This window comes from Girardinichthys multiradiatus, chromosome 9 (assembly GCF_021462225.1).
Source record: "Girardinichthys multiradiatus isolate DD_20200921_A chromosome 9, DD_fGirMul_XY1, whole genome shotgun sequence".
In the NCBI taxonomy this organism is placed as follows: domain Eukaryota; kingdom Metazoa; phylum Chordata; class Actinopteri; order Cyprinodontiformes; family Goodeidae; genus Girardinichthys; species Girardinichthys multiradiatus.
Window position 1 is genome coordinate 4,244,330 of NC_061802.1, and position 17,158 is coordinate 4,261,487.

General features: G+C 39.1%; 1 protein-coding gene across 2 annotated transcripts; it reads right to left on the reverse strand.

Annotated features, from left to right (window-relative positions):
* Positions 1-574: 574 nt before the first annotated feature.
* On the reverse strand, positions 575-16,115 carry LOC124873520 (disabled homolog 1-like). Of its 2 annotated transcripts, none has more exons than XM_047374218.1 (10): positions 15,994-16,115; positions 15,749-15,872; positions 14,633-14,763; positions 13,107-13,205; positions 12,466-12,597; positions 7,915-7,995; positions 7,792-7,839; positions 7,655-7,717; positions 7,435-7,525; positions 575-1,559 (listed from the first exon to the last, which is right to left on the reverse strand). In XM_047374218.1, the coding sequence occupies exons 2-10, from the start codon at positions 15,831-15,833 to the stop codon at positions 1,186-1,188; spliced, it is 1,104 nt and encodes a 367-aa protein (XP_047230174.1). In that variant the 5' UTR covers positions 15,834-15,872; positions 15,994-16,115; the 3' UTR covers positions 575-1,185. The 2 variants fall into 2 exon arrangements, with proteins under 2 accessions (XP_047230174.1, XP_047230176.1); XM_047374220.1 differs by having other exon boundaries at positions 15,988-16,087.
* Between the last annotated feature and the right edge of the window lie 1,043 nt (positions 16,116-17,158).

Sequence of the window (17,158 nt, forward strand, 5' to 3'; positions counted from 1 at the left end):
CGAAATAAATCAATCAACTCAACCTGTCTTTCCCTGATGCTGAAACTAGTGGGTTTGAGGAGGCTTTGAAGACGGAGGCTCATCCATGCACCTGATGGAGAAAAATTCTTCTGGTAACAACGAGCAATTTCTTGAAGGAAAGATGGCTTAATCTTCAATTTTCTTCCTCTAAAAGGAGAGGCACTGATGCTCCAGGTTTCATTGGTCAAACAAGAACTTTGTTGTCATATGTTTCAGAAGACAGTAGCTTCCACAGGCTGAAGAGTTGAAGGAAACCCCAGAGGTATAAAAGAGGTTGGTTCAGGACTTCCAGAAGCCTGAAACTTAGAGCAATCAGCTGTTCACCGATCAAGTTCACTTCTGTTGTCTGGATAAAAAGGCTTTAGATGAAATCAAATTCTTAATTTCGAGGCACAGTCCTTCCAGGACACACGGGTTGATCCTCTTTTTAATGCAGTCAATCAGCTGGGCTGTGTCTCTGGTCCTGATTCATCTGTACCGTCTCTCTCCGTCCGATCTACATGGAATCACTTAGCAGATCAGTGAAAAGTCAACATCGTAGTGAAACAAATGCTAATGTCAAGCAGGTTGTTTATTTTGCTTTGTATTTATGGAGGTGCAGAAGGTTAACAAGAGCAGAGAATCTGATATTACAGACACATCAAATGAAACATGAAGCAAATCTGTTTCCCCAGACAGCATTTAATTCTGCCTCACAGCAAGGTCAGCTCCATCGTTTATTTTCCGGAGGGAATTGGAAGTTTGTCCAGCAGAAAACATCTTAAAAACACACAACAGTACATTTTCTGAGCCAGCATTAACACAACAGTAACATTAGTCAGTATATCGTGCTTAATTGAATGCTTAAGAGTATCGTTATCAGTGAAAACCAAAAGAAAAAGCAGAAAAGTAATTTCAAAAAGAACAGCTGGAATACCAAATGTGGTGTAAACTAATCTGATCAGATTAATAATTTCTGTGAGTCCCATGATAACTTTCAGTTTATAACACAGCTGTTTAATCAGGACCATTGAGAAGTATTTAACAAGATGCATTGATAGTAGCAGAAAACACCTAAAATAGCACATTTCATTAAAGTGTTGGATCCTTGTCACCATTTATATCAATACAATAGTTGGAGACATAACAAATGACTCAGAGAGCAAAGTCAAGCATTCCAGCTCATCACAGGAAGGGGTTGTTGTCCAGTCCAGGAGCTCCAGGTGCTCCAGTCGTTCCGTTGAGCATAGAGATGGAGTTTAATGGGTTGGGATATTCGTTAAGGGATGGGGGGGCAGCTGGGCTCATCATCATCATGAATCCGGGCTGAGGCAGGACTACAGCGGGAGGCGCTGTAATGTCCAGCGGTGCTGGCACGCCTGGTGTGGAGGGCCAGCTACCAGTCAACTGGTTTCCCACAAGCCCCTGCTGACCCCAAGGCATTGCACTGGGAGATAGTGGTGGAGAGATGTATGGAGAGCCCCCTGGTGGCTGTATGGGGAACATGGAGAGGATCTGAGTGGCGGAGAGGGTTTGCTGTGGAGACTCTGCAGGCGAAGCTGAAAGAGATCTAAACGTTAATCTGTCATGCTGACATACAGCAAACTCCCTGCAAACAGCCAGAGTTTAGGACAGAGAACACTCATGTTTTAGAAATAAACGGTGTCTGTTTAGTGAAGAATACACACGGCTGCATCAGACAATAAATCATACCAGTGCAAAACTATGTTTAGCAGCATGAGGGTGATGTACAGTTAGGCTACACAAACCTCTGTCATTGCTGTTGCCTTAATGTCATGAAAATTGAAATTGTTGGGTACTGATTTGACAGGACCGAAGACACATGGGTGGAAAAACCTCTGAAATGTCAAATGTTTTAGACAGCTGTGATTAACCTAGGATTTATATTAGGTTTTATACTTGACCACAAACAGTATAGACTGAAGCAACCCAGCAAAGCTCCCACCCTCCAACCACCCCCACTGCTGGTTCTGAATAAATTATTTTGGATTTCAAAAGATGAACTTTTTAAAAACTGAGCGATTGGCCTATAGACAGCACAATTGGTACTTTATTTTTAAATGCAACATTGCTAAATTAAATTACTCGTTGAGAATAAATAATGCAAAAAAAAAAAAAACTGTTTATCAATGCTGAATTATTTGGAAAAATGTTCCCTCTGTGCCAGTGTGTTACATCCGATACAAATTGGGTTATATGTACACTCAGTCCGGCGCTAAAGTGGAAGGTACTGATATTCTGCTGACTGGCAGAAGTCAGCCATTCAGAATAAAGTGGACTTTTAGGGAAGAAACTCTTAAAGGCAGGGGCAAAAACAAAATGTGTCTTTTACAGATAAAGAACGGAATGCTTAATATTCAAAAAATGAAGTTTCCTGTTGTTATTTACATCAGGAAACTACAAGATAATAATCATACAGTGAGTAAAAAGGTGAGAAAGTCCAAACAAGTGGATTTTAAAGTTAGTGAAACTGTTTCATGTTGTCAATATTTTATGTTAAGCAGATCTAGCTGTAGTAAAGATAAGTACATCTGAAATAATTACAGTGAAGAAAATATAATTTGGGGTTTAGACTATTAATACATGCCCTGTGACGGCTTGGTGACCTGTCCAGGGTGAACCCCGCCTCCTGCCCATAGACTGCTGGAAATAGGCACCAGCTTCCCCGCGACCCACTATGGAAGAACAGGTAGAAAATGACTGACTGACTGACCGACTATTAATGCAAAAGAGTGTTGTATTTCATTGGTAGATGACATTTGGAATGCGTAAATATATTAAATACCTAATTAGATTAACAGAAATAAGCACCAGGTACCACTTCAGTTAATATTGATCATTGTTGTTACAATAAACATGCTTAATCTTTTTATTTCTCTATTTGCAGAAAGGTCTGTGTAACTGAGTAAGTTTACAGCAGCTGCTCTTGTTCCAGAAAAAGAAAAAGTGTATTTTCTGTTGTTATTTTTGATAAAAAGAAGGAAAACCTTTGGTGATGAATGCAGATGATAGACCTATTAAAGAGATGAAGCTTCATGATCAACTGGTAGGTCAGCTGATTGACTGTGGTCCCCCATAATGCAGTGTGCTTGGAGACAAAGACTGACCAGCTGAGTTTTTAGTTAGCTTAGGCTGTATTCAATTTTTCTTGAAAGTCACAAGTCAGAGCTGGGAATGATGTCCCATCTGAACGAGTGTGCACTTGTTGCAAATTGGAAACACTGGAATTTGCTTTTTTTGATGGAGCTAATCCGGCCTGCACTTTATCAAGTCCCCAGATACTCCAAAGCTCAGTCATCCACCTATTCATACACACTTTCACGCACTGACAGTGGTAGACTACCCTGTAGCCACAGCTGCCCTGGGGCGCCACAGTTCCTTCTTTGTGCTGTGGTAAGGCTAAATATTTAGGGAAGTAAAGTTGAGTAAACTGTTTGGGATTAAGATCTGTGAAAAATTACTGCATGAGAAATAGTTTCACACCTGATAAATACCGAGATGTTGAACATTATAGCGGGACAAATATAACTGGTGTGTGCCTCTTAAACATCCAGGTCAGAGGGAATTATTGGAGTACTTGAATCATGGGAACATAGTCTACATACTCTTGTATACATCCAGGTCAGAGGGCGGTGAAACATCTGTTATTAAACTTGAAATTAGCTTGACATTTTATTACAAATTATTCAGTTATGGCTGACAAAAAATATTTTTTGATAAACTTGTCAGCTTTGATTTTTATTTAAATTAAATAATTGAGTCTTGATTGATAAACTGTCCAATTATTCCTTTGGTCGAGGTTCAATAAGACACTGTACTGCATCAGTGTTCACTCATCTAACTTTAGACACATAAATGTTAACATCTTTAAATCTTTTCTGTTCCTGTTAAGAATAACCAAGACTCTTTGACTCACTCCCTTTTATGATCGCTGGCCTGTGGGAAATCAAGAATGAATTCTGGTTTTACTGGAAAACGTTCTGTCCAGGTCAAGTAGATCCTGGTAACATCCAGAAAACAACACCAGCTGTATTTTCTCACAAAGGATGAATCTCTAAAATTCAGAAGGGAAACGATCCAACTAGTTTAACAAGCTAAGCAGAGTGACTCACAATGAGCCGCTCTTGAATTAATGTTAAACTTAGAAGCTCAGTGCTTTAGGTAGGTGAGAAAAATCTGAAAGTCTCAAATCAAAATCTCTAATATGTGAATTTAACCATGGTTTTGGTTTTTCTTTTATTTAAAAGGCTTGGCGTCTGCCAACTTAAGTTATTGCAATAAAATAAAAACACTGTATTTCCAAAAGCATTCACGTGTCTTCTTTCAATCATTCATGAATCCAATCTTATTTCATAGGATTTATTACGATGTCTATCCACCCTCTGAATTACAAAAGTCGAACTGTTCTGGAAAAAGCTTTCCACAAGGTTTCTGAGTGTGCTTCTCGGATTTTTTAAGTATTCTTTTAGAAGCGCATTAGTGAGGTCAGACACTGACGTTGGATGAGAAGGTCTTTTCATGACAAACATGTTCTGTTGGGTTGAGGTCAGGACCCTGTGTAGGCCAATCAAGTTATTCATCTACAGGTCCTTCTCAAAATATTAGCATATTGTGATAAAGTTCATTATTTTCCATAATGTCATGATGAAAATTTTACATTCATATATTTTAGATTCATTGCACACTAACTGAAATATTTCAGGTCTTTTATTGTCTTAATATGGATGATTTTGGCATACAGCTCATGAAAACCCAAAATTCCTATCTCACAAAATTAGCATATCATTAAAAGGGTCTCTAAACGAGCTATGAACCTAATCATCTGAATCAACGAGTTAACTCTAAACACCTGCAAAAGATTCCTGAGGCCTTTAAAACTCCCAGCCTGGTTCATCACTCAAAACCCCAATCATGGGTAAGACTGCCGACCTGACTGCTGTCCAGAAGGCCACTATTGACACCCTCAAGCAAGAGGGTAAGACACAGAAAGAAATTTCTGAATGAATAGGCTGTTCCCAGAGTGCCGTATCAAGGCACCTCAGTGGGAAGTCTGTGGGAAGGAAAAAGTGTGGCAGAAAACGCTGCACAACGAGAAGAGGTGACCGGACCCTGAGGAAGATTGTGGAGAAGGGCCGATTCCAGACCTTGGGGGACCGGCGGAAGCAGTGGACCGAGTCTGGAGTAGAAACATCCAGAGCCACCGTGCACAGGCGTGTGCAGGAAATGGGCTACAGGTGCCGCATACCCCAGGTCAAGCCACTTTTGAACCAGAAACAGCGGCAGAAGCGCCTGACCTGGGCTACAGAGAAGCAGCACTGGACTGTTGCTCAGTGGTCCAAAGTACTTTTTTCGGATGAAAGCAAATTCTGCAGGTCATTCGGAAATCAAGGTGCCAGAGTCTGGAGGAAGACTGGGGAGAAGGAAATGCCAGAAGTCCAGTGTCAAGTACCCACAGTCAGTGATGGTCTGGGGTGCCGTGTCAGCTGCTGGTGTTGGTCCACTGTGTTTTATCAAGGGCAGGGTCAATGCAGCTAGCTATCAGGAGATTTTGGAGCACTTCATGCTTCCATCTGCTGAAAAGCTTTATGGAGATGAAGATTTCATTTTTCAGCACGACCTGGCACCTGCTCACAGTGCCAAAACCACTGGTAAATGGTTTACTGACCATGGTATCACTGTGCTCAATTGGCCTGCCAACTCTCCTGACCTGAACCCCATAGAGAATCTGTGGGATATTGTGAAGAGAACATTGAGAGACTCAAGACCCAACACTCTGGATGAGCTAAAGGCCGCTATTGAAGCATCCTGGGCCTCCATAAGACCTCAGCAGTGCCACAGGCTGATTGCCTCCATGCCACGCCGCATTGAAGCAGTTATTTCTGCCAAAGGATTCCCGACCAAGTATTGAGTGCATAACTGTACATGATTATTTGAAGGTTGACGTTTTTTGTATTAAAAACACTTTTCTTTTATTGGTCGGATGAAATATGCTAATTCTGTGAGATAGGAATTTTGGGTTTTCATGAGCTGTATGCCAAAATCATCCGTATTAAGACAATAAAAGACCTGAAATATTTCAGTTAGTGTGCAATGAATCTAAAATATATGAATGTTAAATTTTCATCATGACATTATGGAAAATAATGAACTTTATCACAATATGCTAATATTTTGAGAAGGACCTGTAATTTGCTCAGCTAAATCTTTATGGACCTTTTCATGTGCACTGGTGTGCAGTCATGTTGGTACAGATAAGGATCATTCCCAAACTGCTCCCACAACATTGGGAACCTTAGCAGTTCTTATCGTTGGAACTAAGGGGTCTGAGGCCAGCTGCTGACAAAGAGTCATCCCTCCCTCTGCACCAAACTTTACACCTGACATAATGCACTCAGGTAAGAGCCCTTCTCGTTTGCAGTATAGTTGGTAAGCCCACTTCATGAAGCTCTGTACACACTGTTGTTGAACCAAACAGGAAGCCACCTACAGTTGGGAGGTCTGTAGCTAGTGACACAGCAGAGAAAAGTGACCTCTGCACATTATGCACCTCAGCCTACAACTCTACGGCTGAGTTGCTGTTGTTCTTAATCACTTCCACTTTGTTATAATACCACCAACAGTTAACTATAAAGTAAAGAATTTCATTACTGGACTTCTTACTCATGGTACCACGCTGGAATTCACTGAGCTCCTTAGACCCACCCTTTCTTTCACAAAGAATGGGTTGGTCCTTGATTTTCTACACCTGTAGCCACAGAAGTGACTCCTGAATTCAAACGTAAATTGTTGGCAGTTGTTGGGTTAGTTGCTGGGGATGTGACCATGATTTTGTTTGATAAAACGGGTTCTTATTTCGAAACATTACGGACTGAAAGTTTGTTGGATGAGCTTGTTGCTTTATTGATGTGTCTGACAGGATGTTGGACAAACCAAATCTGAGTCCCGTTTGAATCTTCAGAAATGTCTGCAGGTTTTCCTAAAGACCATTATCATAGTTTGCCTTTTTGTTCTGGCTGCGTTCTGCAGGTTGATCTACTCCAGCTGTACTTCATTAGTCTCAGTTTATAAACTCCCCAAGCTCTTTTTTATCATCTTTGGAGACTTTGTTTATTGCTCTGTCAAGTCTTGGTAAATAAAGCTGTTCTTGCATTCATCCTATTTGCTTCCCAGACATGGCCCCTTATCCTTACTTTACAGGAGGGCATCCCATTCAGCATTTACACATTGTTTTGTTTGGCCCAAATTCAACTGTTTTTTTTTTTAAATGACTCCATTGAATTGTGGCAAAAGACCTCAACTGAGGATTTTTTTGCACCTTATGTTAGCTGCATGAATCAGTGCTACCCTTAAATATACGGCCGAAAAGGAAATCTTGCTGTTGAAGATCCTCCCGTTACTCAGTTTATCACCTACCTGGATGGCTGACAGAGGCGATATGATTGGGTGTCAAAGGGTCTGTCAGTGGTGGGGAAAATATCTCCATCAGTTCATTACTTGAAGAGGTCTGCAGACAGAAACACAAAAAAATACAGTTTAATGTCTAAACTATAATTACCATTCTAGAAAATGTGGATTTTTTGCTTCTGTTGTTGATGCCCAGAACATCACATTATGGGTTTTAGGTTTTATGTACCTGGTTTGTTAGTCCTGATGATGAGACAGGTGGTGGACTAAACACATTCTCAAGAGCTGCCCCCTAAAATAGGACAGGAAATATTTTACCTTAATCTTATATTTACCGTCAGGGGGATTCTTAATGTGCTTTTTTACCATCGCTGGGGAGGCCAAATCTTTATTCAGCACCACCAAAGAACTGTCCTGGCAAAAAAGAAGGCAATAAACAAACAAACAATCACACACAAACTGACAGTCGTGTATGAGATTATGCCTGACTTGGGTTTTCACAGGTTGATGAGAGGTCTCCTGCTCCACGCGCTGACAAACCTCCAAGATGTCCAAAAGGATCGGATCTGCCTGGAACAGATAAAACACAACAAATAAAATCACTGTGGGATGTTTCAGTCAATGAAACAGAGTTAGAGATGCAGTCATCTAGTGTTTTGGTAACATATTTGGACATGCAGAGTGTCATATCAATTTTAAAAATACTGAAAATTAAATACTGAGGATAAATAAACAACACAAAATTAATACAGGACATTAAACTTTTTTCTGTAACATTAAATAAAAAAAATGCAATTTCTGGTGGAAAATAAGTACATTTATAATTTAGTTGGAAAACAATCCCTGGAATGATCTTTCTGTTGCAGATTGGCAGGTTTGAGCCGCCTGCAATGTCTTTTATTACATTTATGGTGAGTGAAACAGACACGGCACTATTCAATACTTGAAAAGTCGATAGAGATTGTTGGGACCACAGTCATGGTTACAACGTCAAAGGCCAGTACAGACTTTTCTGGAAGTTTCAAAATAAATTGCATTAACCTACTTCCGGCACAGCCAGGAAACGGGGTAAATGCGGACTTCCTGTGACGTCACTGTCCAAATAAAAGCACCGCTCTTGCTACATCCTGCCTCTACCATCCAGACTCCGCTGCGAGGCTGGCAGGAGAGACAGTGTGCTGATGTCTCTTTGCTGGCAAACAGACATAACTCTTCAACTGGATCCGAAAGTGCCATACGATCATCAATCATATGCATTGAGTTAAGTACGAATGAATCACTATTTGTGTATCCGGTATTCATTCATGAACGGGAATTAAGGTACAATCGTGGCTTGACTTTTCTCTCTGAGGTTTACAGAGATTAACTGTTTCTAGAGAGTTCCCAGCATGACGCCGAGTGGAGCAGTTTCCCAAAGCAAGGACAACGGACGCATCACCATGGTTACGGCCGTTAACGTGCAGTTTGGTCAGCGGTCGACAGCTACAGATTAGCTGAAGCTAACCCTTTTGTTCACAGAGCTTTCTTCAAACTTCGTCGTCGCCCGGACAATTCCTCCTCAGCACGGTTCACATACGAGGTTAGGGTTTGGACAGAGATATTTAGGGTGAAATGATCTGAACGTTTTTTATTTTATACCTCGGTGTTCACCTGGACAACAGACTAGAGTGGAGATGCAACTGTGAATCCATCTACAAGAAGGGACATAGCAGACTGTACTTCTTGACAACAAGCTAATAAACAAGGCTGGTTCTGTTCTGGGGACTCCTCCGAAACCTCTGGAGATCATTGTGGAAAGAAGGATTCTTCATAAAATGAAGAACATTATGGAGAACCCTGAGCATCCTCTTCATGAGACTGTCCTACAACAACAGAGTGTCTTCAGTCAGAGGCTTCTTCAGATCTGCTGTAAGACGGAGCGCTACAGGAGATCCTTCCTGCCCACAGATATCAGCATCTACAACGGCTCTTTGAGGAGACCTTCATAATGAGCTATAACAACATTTAATTTCCCTTTGGGATGAATAAAGTATTTTTGAATTGAATTGAATTGATGAAGTTTGGTTTTGTTTGTGTTGAACTCTGCTATCTTAGTGCTAGCAGGCTATCTGCAGCACGTGTTCAGGTTGTGTTCTGTGTTTGTGTGTTTTTAAAGTTAAGACAAATTTATTTAAAGGGTTATTTTAAACACAAAAGATTGATCATAACGCGCCGTCCGCGTTTACGCATTTTAACCCTTTTATTGACGGTATTTTACAGGTGTGTGTTTGATTCTGGTGCTAAGCTATCAGCTTCTTTTGTTAGCTTAACTGCTAACAGCTAAGAACACGTGCTTGCTGCTAAATAATATTTACCCAGAAAGGTTGCTAGTTTTCAATCCAGTAAATAATAGTTCCCTAAACATTATTTTTCTAATCTTGATAACTAAGTAAACACCATTAAGCCCCATTTCTCCAGAGAGATTTGGCTCTTTTCCAAAAATGTCCTTAAATATTTTACTATTTCCTTAAATATTATTTTAATAACCGCAGTTTGTGAGACACCATTGAGATTTAGTCATTCAGAAGGTTGGTTTTATTCAGCAGATCATTATTTAAAACATTATTTTATTAAAATAATATTTTATCTGATCTTGCATTGTGAAAGGTTGTCTAAACGTTTGCTGATTATTTTCTAAGTTAGTTCCAAGACTAACTTCCCGTCACTTCCAGATCCTTCAAGATAATCCTTGGTTCTTAAACATAAACATTGCATGGTAATGTTGCATCACTCTTTTTGGTCATGATTTCTAATCATCTTTAATCAACTTGTTTATATTGTACGTAGCCCATTAGTCTTTATTCTTTAATTCTGCTTGGTAGATTAGTTGGATTGTTTTAGCATAGTACAGAGTTTATTGATTAAAATATGTTTGACTTTGAGTTGACTTATTTTTGTTAATAAATTCTTGTATTTTAAGAAATTGTGTGAATTCATTCCATATATGTGCAGAGTTCATGCTGTTCAATAATGTTAGAGCTCGTCTCACACCTTTCGATTTTGTCCTAATACCATCGCCTTACTGGGCTGGTATTCACGGGACAACCCTTAACAGACCCAAATATTATTTGATAAAATATTAAGGTATTAATATTAAATATTAAATAATACATTCAGATTCATAGTCACAACAAGATTCTGATCCCTTTACCTGTCTGCATGAAGAGATCACAATGAAGACAAGTATGTAGTGAGTTGAATCAAATCACTTCTGGAGGAGCCAAAAGAGGGTGAGTGTAAAATTTTGCAATCATTCAACTGCTAAATTGAATAATTACAAAATATTGCAATTATTTCCACTATTTTTTTTTTTTTTTTTTTTTTTATTAAAAGACTTTGTCTAGACTGCAGGGAGTGATCAGATTTCTTTGGGTCAAAAAATTCCATATTTCACGTGCCTACGATTTCATAGCATGAACATAGCAAGTGTTGAGGGAATTAAGATTGTACTCAAATAAGAGGGGAGTTCACCCAATAAAGCTTTGTACATAAACACACACCAGTGTCATTGTTTTCTTAGGCTTAAACGGGTCAGATTATAAAGTACACAGTGATGTTTGCTGTGCAATTAATTTAATATAATGAGAATTATATGTATTTTACACAATATACTTTATTGCATAAAGCGGTGATACATTGAGCCTAAGTGCAGAGGAAGCAGCATGCATATAAAAATCACTATAATCAAGAACGTAGCCTGAAGAGATTTTTTCCTGACCGAATAAATAAAACAGACCCTTTTTCTGAAGTAAAAGTCCAGTTTAACCTTTAACATTTCTTTAAATACTTAATATGCACTTTGAAAGTGAGGTATCCTCCAGCTAAATACACAAATATTTTGTAGGATAATAACATCTGAGTAAGCTCTCCTTCTAAGGTGGGAATACCAACATGGTCTTAAAATAGAGATTTTGTTCAGGATAAAATGTATTTAGCTTTTTTTACATTTAGAACCTATTATAAGTCATACTGTGATACCTGCAACAGCTGAAAGGCAGTTCAAAGCTCACTAGTAGCCTGCTTCAAAGTTAAGTAAAGAACTGCGTTATCTGCATAAAGCTGCACTTTATTTTTAGACACACTCTTCCAAATGTTATTAATAGAAAAACAAGTAAATGGTAATGAAAAACAAAACAGGGCCTAAGATTGAGCCTTGGGGGTCAAGGTAATGTTGAAGCCAGCCTAAAGCCCCATTTCTCAAACCAATTACCATGTCTGTTTGACCAAAGCTCAGAATCAACAGAATCAAACCAGCACGATGACGTTCTCGTCATCTGCTCGTCATCTTCACATCAGCATTTTTAAAAGAGGCTTGCTCTGTTTTAACCTGAGACATTGGGTTTGGTGTGCTCCTGGCTGCTATAGTGAGAGTGAACACTATGGTAAGATATAACGAGCTGACCAAGGTCTTCAGAATTGTAGTAGATTGTAGCAGCCTATAAATCTGATTAGGGATTTAAAGAGGTCACAAAATAATTTGAAATTAGCCATTCTATTGTATGGAAATTAGTCTTCAAAGAACCCATTGTGCTGGTGAGAAATGCTAGTGGACTAAAACAGGTTGTGGACAAAGCTTAGTAAATACATAAAACTGTCAGCAGGTTTCATACAGTAACTGCAAGTCAGGCATTTTCCAATACAATTAAATGTGTTGGTGTTTTTCTCTGTTTCTACACTTTTTCTCACCTAAATTACTACAAATCTAGCTGCACAATAAAAGTTGGAAAAGCTGATCTTTTGTTTGATCTTTTTTTAATGAAAACCAAAATGCTTTCAGTCTACAACAAAAGTAAATGAATGGCTCTGTTTCATTACGAAGTAGATTGTATTTATTGTATTTGCAAACTTGTTTTACTACATAATCTTGTTGATTGTGTTATTAAACCTACATCATGGTAATGTGGAAGAGAAAATAAAATCACCAGAGTTATAAAGCAATCTTAGTCACATGTTCTGAAGACAGCTCATGTGTTCTTCAGTAATAACACAGAGTGTCTTCACCTGGGTGGCTGTCTTGATGTAGAAGAGAATGTATGCATCTTCATGTTTATAGATGTAGGCCAGAGCTCTGGGGTCAGACTTGTCCTTTGTCACTGAACTGATCCTGGTTCTGTCTTGGTCATGAAGAACAATCTGAAAAACAAAATAATACAGAGAATTAGGACCATGTTCAGCTTCAGAACTAAGCATGGTAAGCAGGAAGTTCTAGTCTGTACAAAAAAAAAAAAGACAGGTCACTGGTAAAAACCTTAGTTAGGTCAAATGCTGGGTTTGTGAACCTCAATTGTTAGCATTTATTTACTTGATCATTGATTAATGGATATAAAGCAAACAGAGAGATGGTCAGAAGAAAAATGCAGCGTGTCTGCCTAGAAACATATTATTGTTAGTTTTGGTTAAAGTTACCGATGTTTGTTCACTGCAGTCAAGTAGACTGCATAAGGATTGGAAGATGCTTCATAATCTTTACTCTCAAAAGCATTTGTGTGCCATTAATCTGACCTGTGTCAAATATTTAAACCAACCAAAAGGAAACCTGGAAATGGTTCAAACTGAGAGGAGAAAAGGCAGACCATTAAATATGTTGTGTTGTTTCAGCCATCTAGAGAGTGTGGTGGTTCAGTTTGAAATGGTTAACTCACCCCGGTCCTCTCATCCAAAATCTTTAAGCCACCAGAGGAAATTTTCAGCCAAATTCTCATCTTGTGCTTTCCCTGTCTTCTTGCTGCTACCTCAAAACCCTTTAACACAAGCACATAAAAACAATGCATCTGCAAATCAAGTAGCAGGACTTAGCAGTAAATAAGAAAAAAAAGGAGACCTGGGTAGTGTCATGATGTGAGAGGGTTGTGCTCTATTACATAAATAAGTTCACGTTTGACTAACTGAAACACTCCTGGTTAGTCACTTAGACGTGACTTTCAGTTTTATTTTGTAAAATCTACATCTTTCTAAATTTTTGTTGGTGTTGCTTCTTATCTTAAATCTGTTGTGCTAATTACTTGGATCTGTGTAAAGGATCGCTATTTTTACTGCTTTTGTGTTGCTTAATCATTGTATTTGCTTTTGGGTTTAGTTCTCACACTGCATGCCTTCATTTTTGAACCTCAGCTTTCCTGCATTGCACCATCAACAGCGATTAAAGGTTTTATTTCAGTTTTTTGTGCCTTACTCCTGATCGGCCCCTGCGTTTGGTTTCTTCACACCATGGAACATGACAGGTTGCATTAGGAGCTCCAATATATTTATGTCCTCGAGATTATATGAAGGACATATTGTGGAGATTGTTTTCTTAAGACTGCATCAAAAACCCACAAGAAGAATCACACTCACAAATTTGCAGATCTTAGTTCTAATCAGTTAACCACTCAGTTACAGTCATTTAGACTCATGAAAACAGGGGTTTTGCAGATGGGTGGAAAGTTCAACATTTGTGCAAGTGATGCTAAAGTTGGGCATGCAGTAAAATTACACACGATTTGCATGTTGACCAAAATATGCATTTTGGATTTGCAGTGCTGCTGGTTTAAAAACAGACACGGTCAAGTAGAAGAAATCACTGCGTTGTGGCTCATACATTTCTTCAAATAATTTAAATTAAAAAAATTTATCTAACTTGCATATTTTTGAAACGTGGTATCTGAGTACAAAATTCACAGAAGCACAAGAAGAAGAATAAAACACTCAGAAAGAGATTTTAAAATGTTCTTATACTGTTTGGAATTTAAGATAACAGTAGTTACACCATATTTCCTGCCCCCTAAATGTTTATATAGGAAATAATCTAAACTTATCAGCTCCAGTTTTTTTCTGTCATTTCTTTATTATTACTAAAGCATTCCAGTCCTTTGTTGACTCCACTGCAGCACATACAAGTTGGTGAAGAAATTGCAAGAAGGACCAAGTACAAAGCACAAGCTTAATGTTCAGGTTTAACCAGCATAAAATACATAAAGAAAAAAAATATATATATATAACAGTTCGATTGATGCCTGTGTATTGTTTATTTTAATAAATTAACAATACCAATAGCATTTGGAAAAAAAAGACTTCCCACACAGACATGTAGCCAGAGGGGCTCTTTAGCGCCCTCTAGACTTGAGAAGATGTCATTGATGGAAAGAGCAGGAGAGCAGTCAGGACTGACTCTCACTTTACTCTTTCTTACCTTCAGTTTCATCATGGAATCCAAGCACATCTTTTCTCCCGGTGCATCCGTCAACGGGTCCATGCCGATCAGCTTGGCCTTGTATCGGACCCCGTCCCCTTCGAAACGGGACATGGTGTCACTAAGTGGTCCTAGGAATCACATCAAGAACAGAAAAGGGTTAAATCATCAGAAGAAAGGTGAAGCCAAGGATTTGCAGGAGCAGTAAATAGATTGCACTCTGCGTGTGGCATAAATGTGAAAGCGTCTGCAACTCTGCAAAGTGCATTACCATCTAACATCCAAGAGATTTCTATTGTGAGTTTTTTAAATGACATTTTATTTGATACATATTATGCTATTCATATGAATTATAAACATATTTTGTACCTTCTGACACATTTTACCCAGAAATAGAACAATAAATCTTGTTCATGGTTACATCATCACAATCGTATTTACTTTTATCAGCGTTTACCTCAGCATGTTCTTCTAAAAGTGACTACTTCAGGTGGATTTTTATATTCTCATAAAAACACGATTTCCTTGTAATGGTTAACACGTCAGCAACACGTGAGCGGATTTTCTTTCCCTTTGGTGAACAAATGGAGGGAACATCTTAGGTCTAGCTGAGGGAAGCTGCGATTTACACACCAACTAAACAGACATTAATCAGGCTGACGTAAAAAGCTTCTCATAGTTAAAAATATGTTAAATTGTTTCCAGTCAGACACAGCTGTGTGTTGTTCAATGTTCCTAAAACAGCTGGAACAGTTGGATGACTTCCAGAAGTACACAAAGGAGGAACAAGAGGAAAGGGCAGAGAACACGGTCTTACCTGAAAATGCTCCTGCTTCCCATCAGAAAAACAAAACTCAGTGTCCCAGGAGACACTGCAGGGATGTCTTTTATTTTGTCTATTATGTGTTTGTCTATTCTAACAGTTTAAATATAAGGTGGTCTTGTGTCTCCATCCTGAATGCACAGAGTGCTCTCCACTTCAAATACTGTAAGGCAACATGCCCTTTGCCACATCTTAGATTCATGTTTGTAACCAGATCCTGGACTATATTCTGATCTGCTCTGCTCTGATTTTCTCCTGAGACTAAACAGCCTGCAGCAACTAAACTCTCGTACCTGTTGTCCTGTACAGCGGCCAGGTTCTGATAACAGGTTGGCCCGGTGCAAGACAGTTCCCGGCTGTTTGCTGTGTCTCAGTCATGCTGCTTGTTTGGATTTTGGAGAGAGGCAGCTTGAAATCCTGTGAAAAACCTGAAAACTCTCAGACTTTTTTGTTGCCAGACACAGTAATTTTTCACAATCAAGATGCAAGAAAAACAACCTTAAAATGTACAGATGAGAAAGTATCTGCTCACCCTCACCTGCAGGAGTGCGTCTACGCTTTGACCCAGCTGCTTGGCCTGTCCCACTGACAAAATTGCTCAGAGTCAAAGGTCAGGCTGCAGACTCCCTGGTGATACATTAACCTTCGCTGGAAGGCCTACATGAATGGGAACTCTTTTAGCAGAATAAGGAGGCAATGACAAACATGATATACCCTACACAGAGCTTTGTCCCTGAGCGGGTGCATCTAAGGTCATGCATTTCCCTCAAGGACTGGCTCCTCGGTAGCATTTTCCTAAAATAAGTCAATCGCAACCAAAAAAAATCAGTTTTGGAGCTTCTGAAAAACGCTTACAACAGAAAACAGAAAAAAGCAGGAAAACATGCACAGACAGTGCAATCTTTAACTTCAAATCATGTCTCATAAAAATGAGAGTATGTAAGTTAATATAAAAACACATGAAGGAAAGTGACCCTTAAAGGACCAAGAAAATGCATTTTATGATGCAAAGCCTTGTTGCAGATATACCAAAAGCAATGAAAATGGTACGCCAGTCATAAACGGTAACCTGCTGCACCACCACTGTCGTTTTGAAAGCTCATTAAAAGTGTAAAGTGTCACTTTTATCTTAAAAGACCTATTATCTAAATCACATGTACTGCAATATGGAGAAAAATAGTTTTATTTTAGAATGTATGTCACCAAGCCACCATGAAGCGCTATAGAGAGTACAGTTTTGGTGTGCTTTGGGTTATTGTCCTCCTGGAACACTAATGTTCAACTGTTTAGCAGATGAGTGAGTTAGTCCTCCATCTCCCTTATTCAGTCCACTTTTGCATTGCACTTTGAAACCACTTCCACGTTTGATAGTAAAGTGCTCTTTTGAAACTAACTCCTCCAAACACTCTTCCTAACATTGAGGGCAAACAGCTCGTACTTCATCTCTTCTGAGCATAAAATTATTTCTGCAGAAGGCAGTTGTCTTGCCCATGTTGGCTGCTGCAAATTTCACCAAGCTTGAAGATGTCAGCTCTAAGCAGGGCCTTCTGTCTTGGTGGGCATGCTCTCATTCCATGATGATGGACAGTGACAGTGTTTCAGCAACATCCATGTCACGTCAGATTCAAGTCTTGGTGGTTTTAGGGCTGTTCCTGAACATCTAAACCGATTTTCTAAATTTCACAATGACAGTCTTTTTCCAG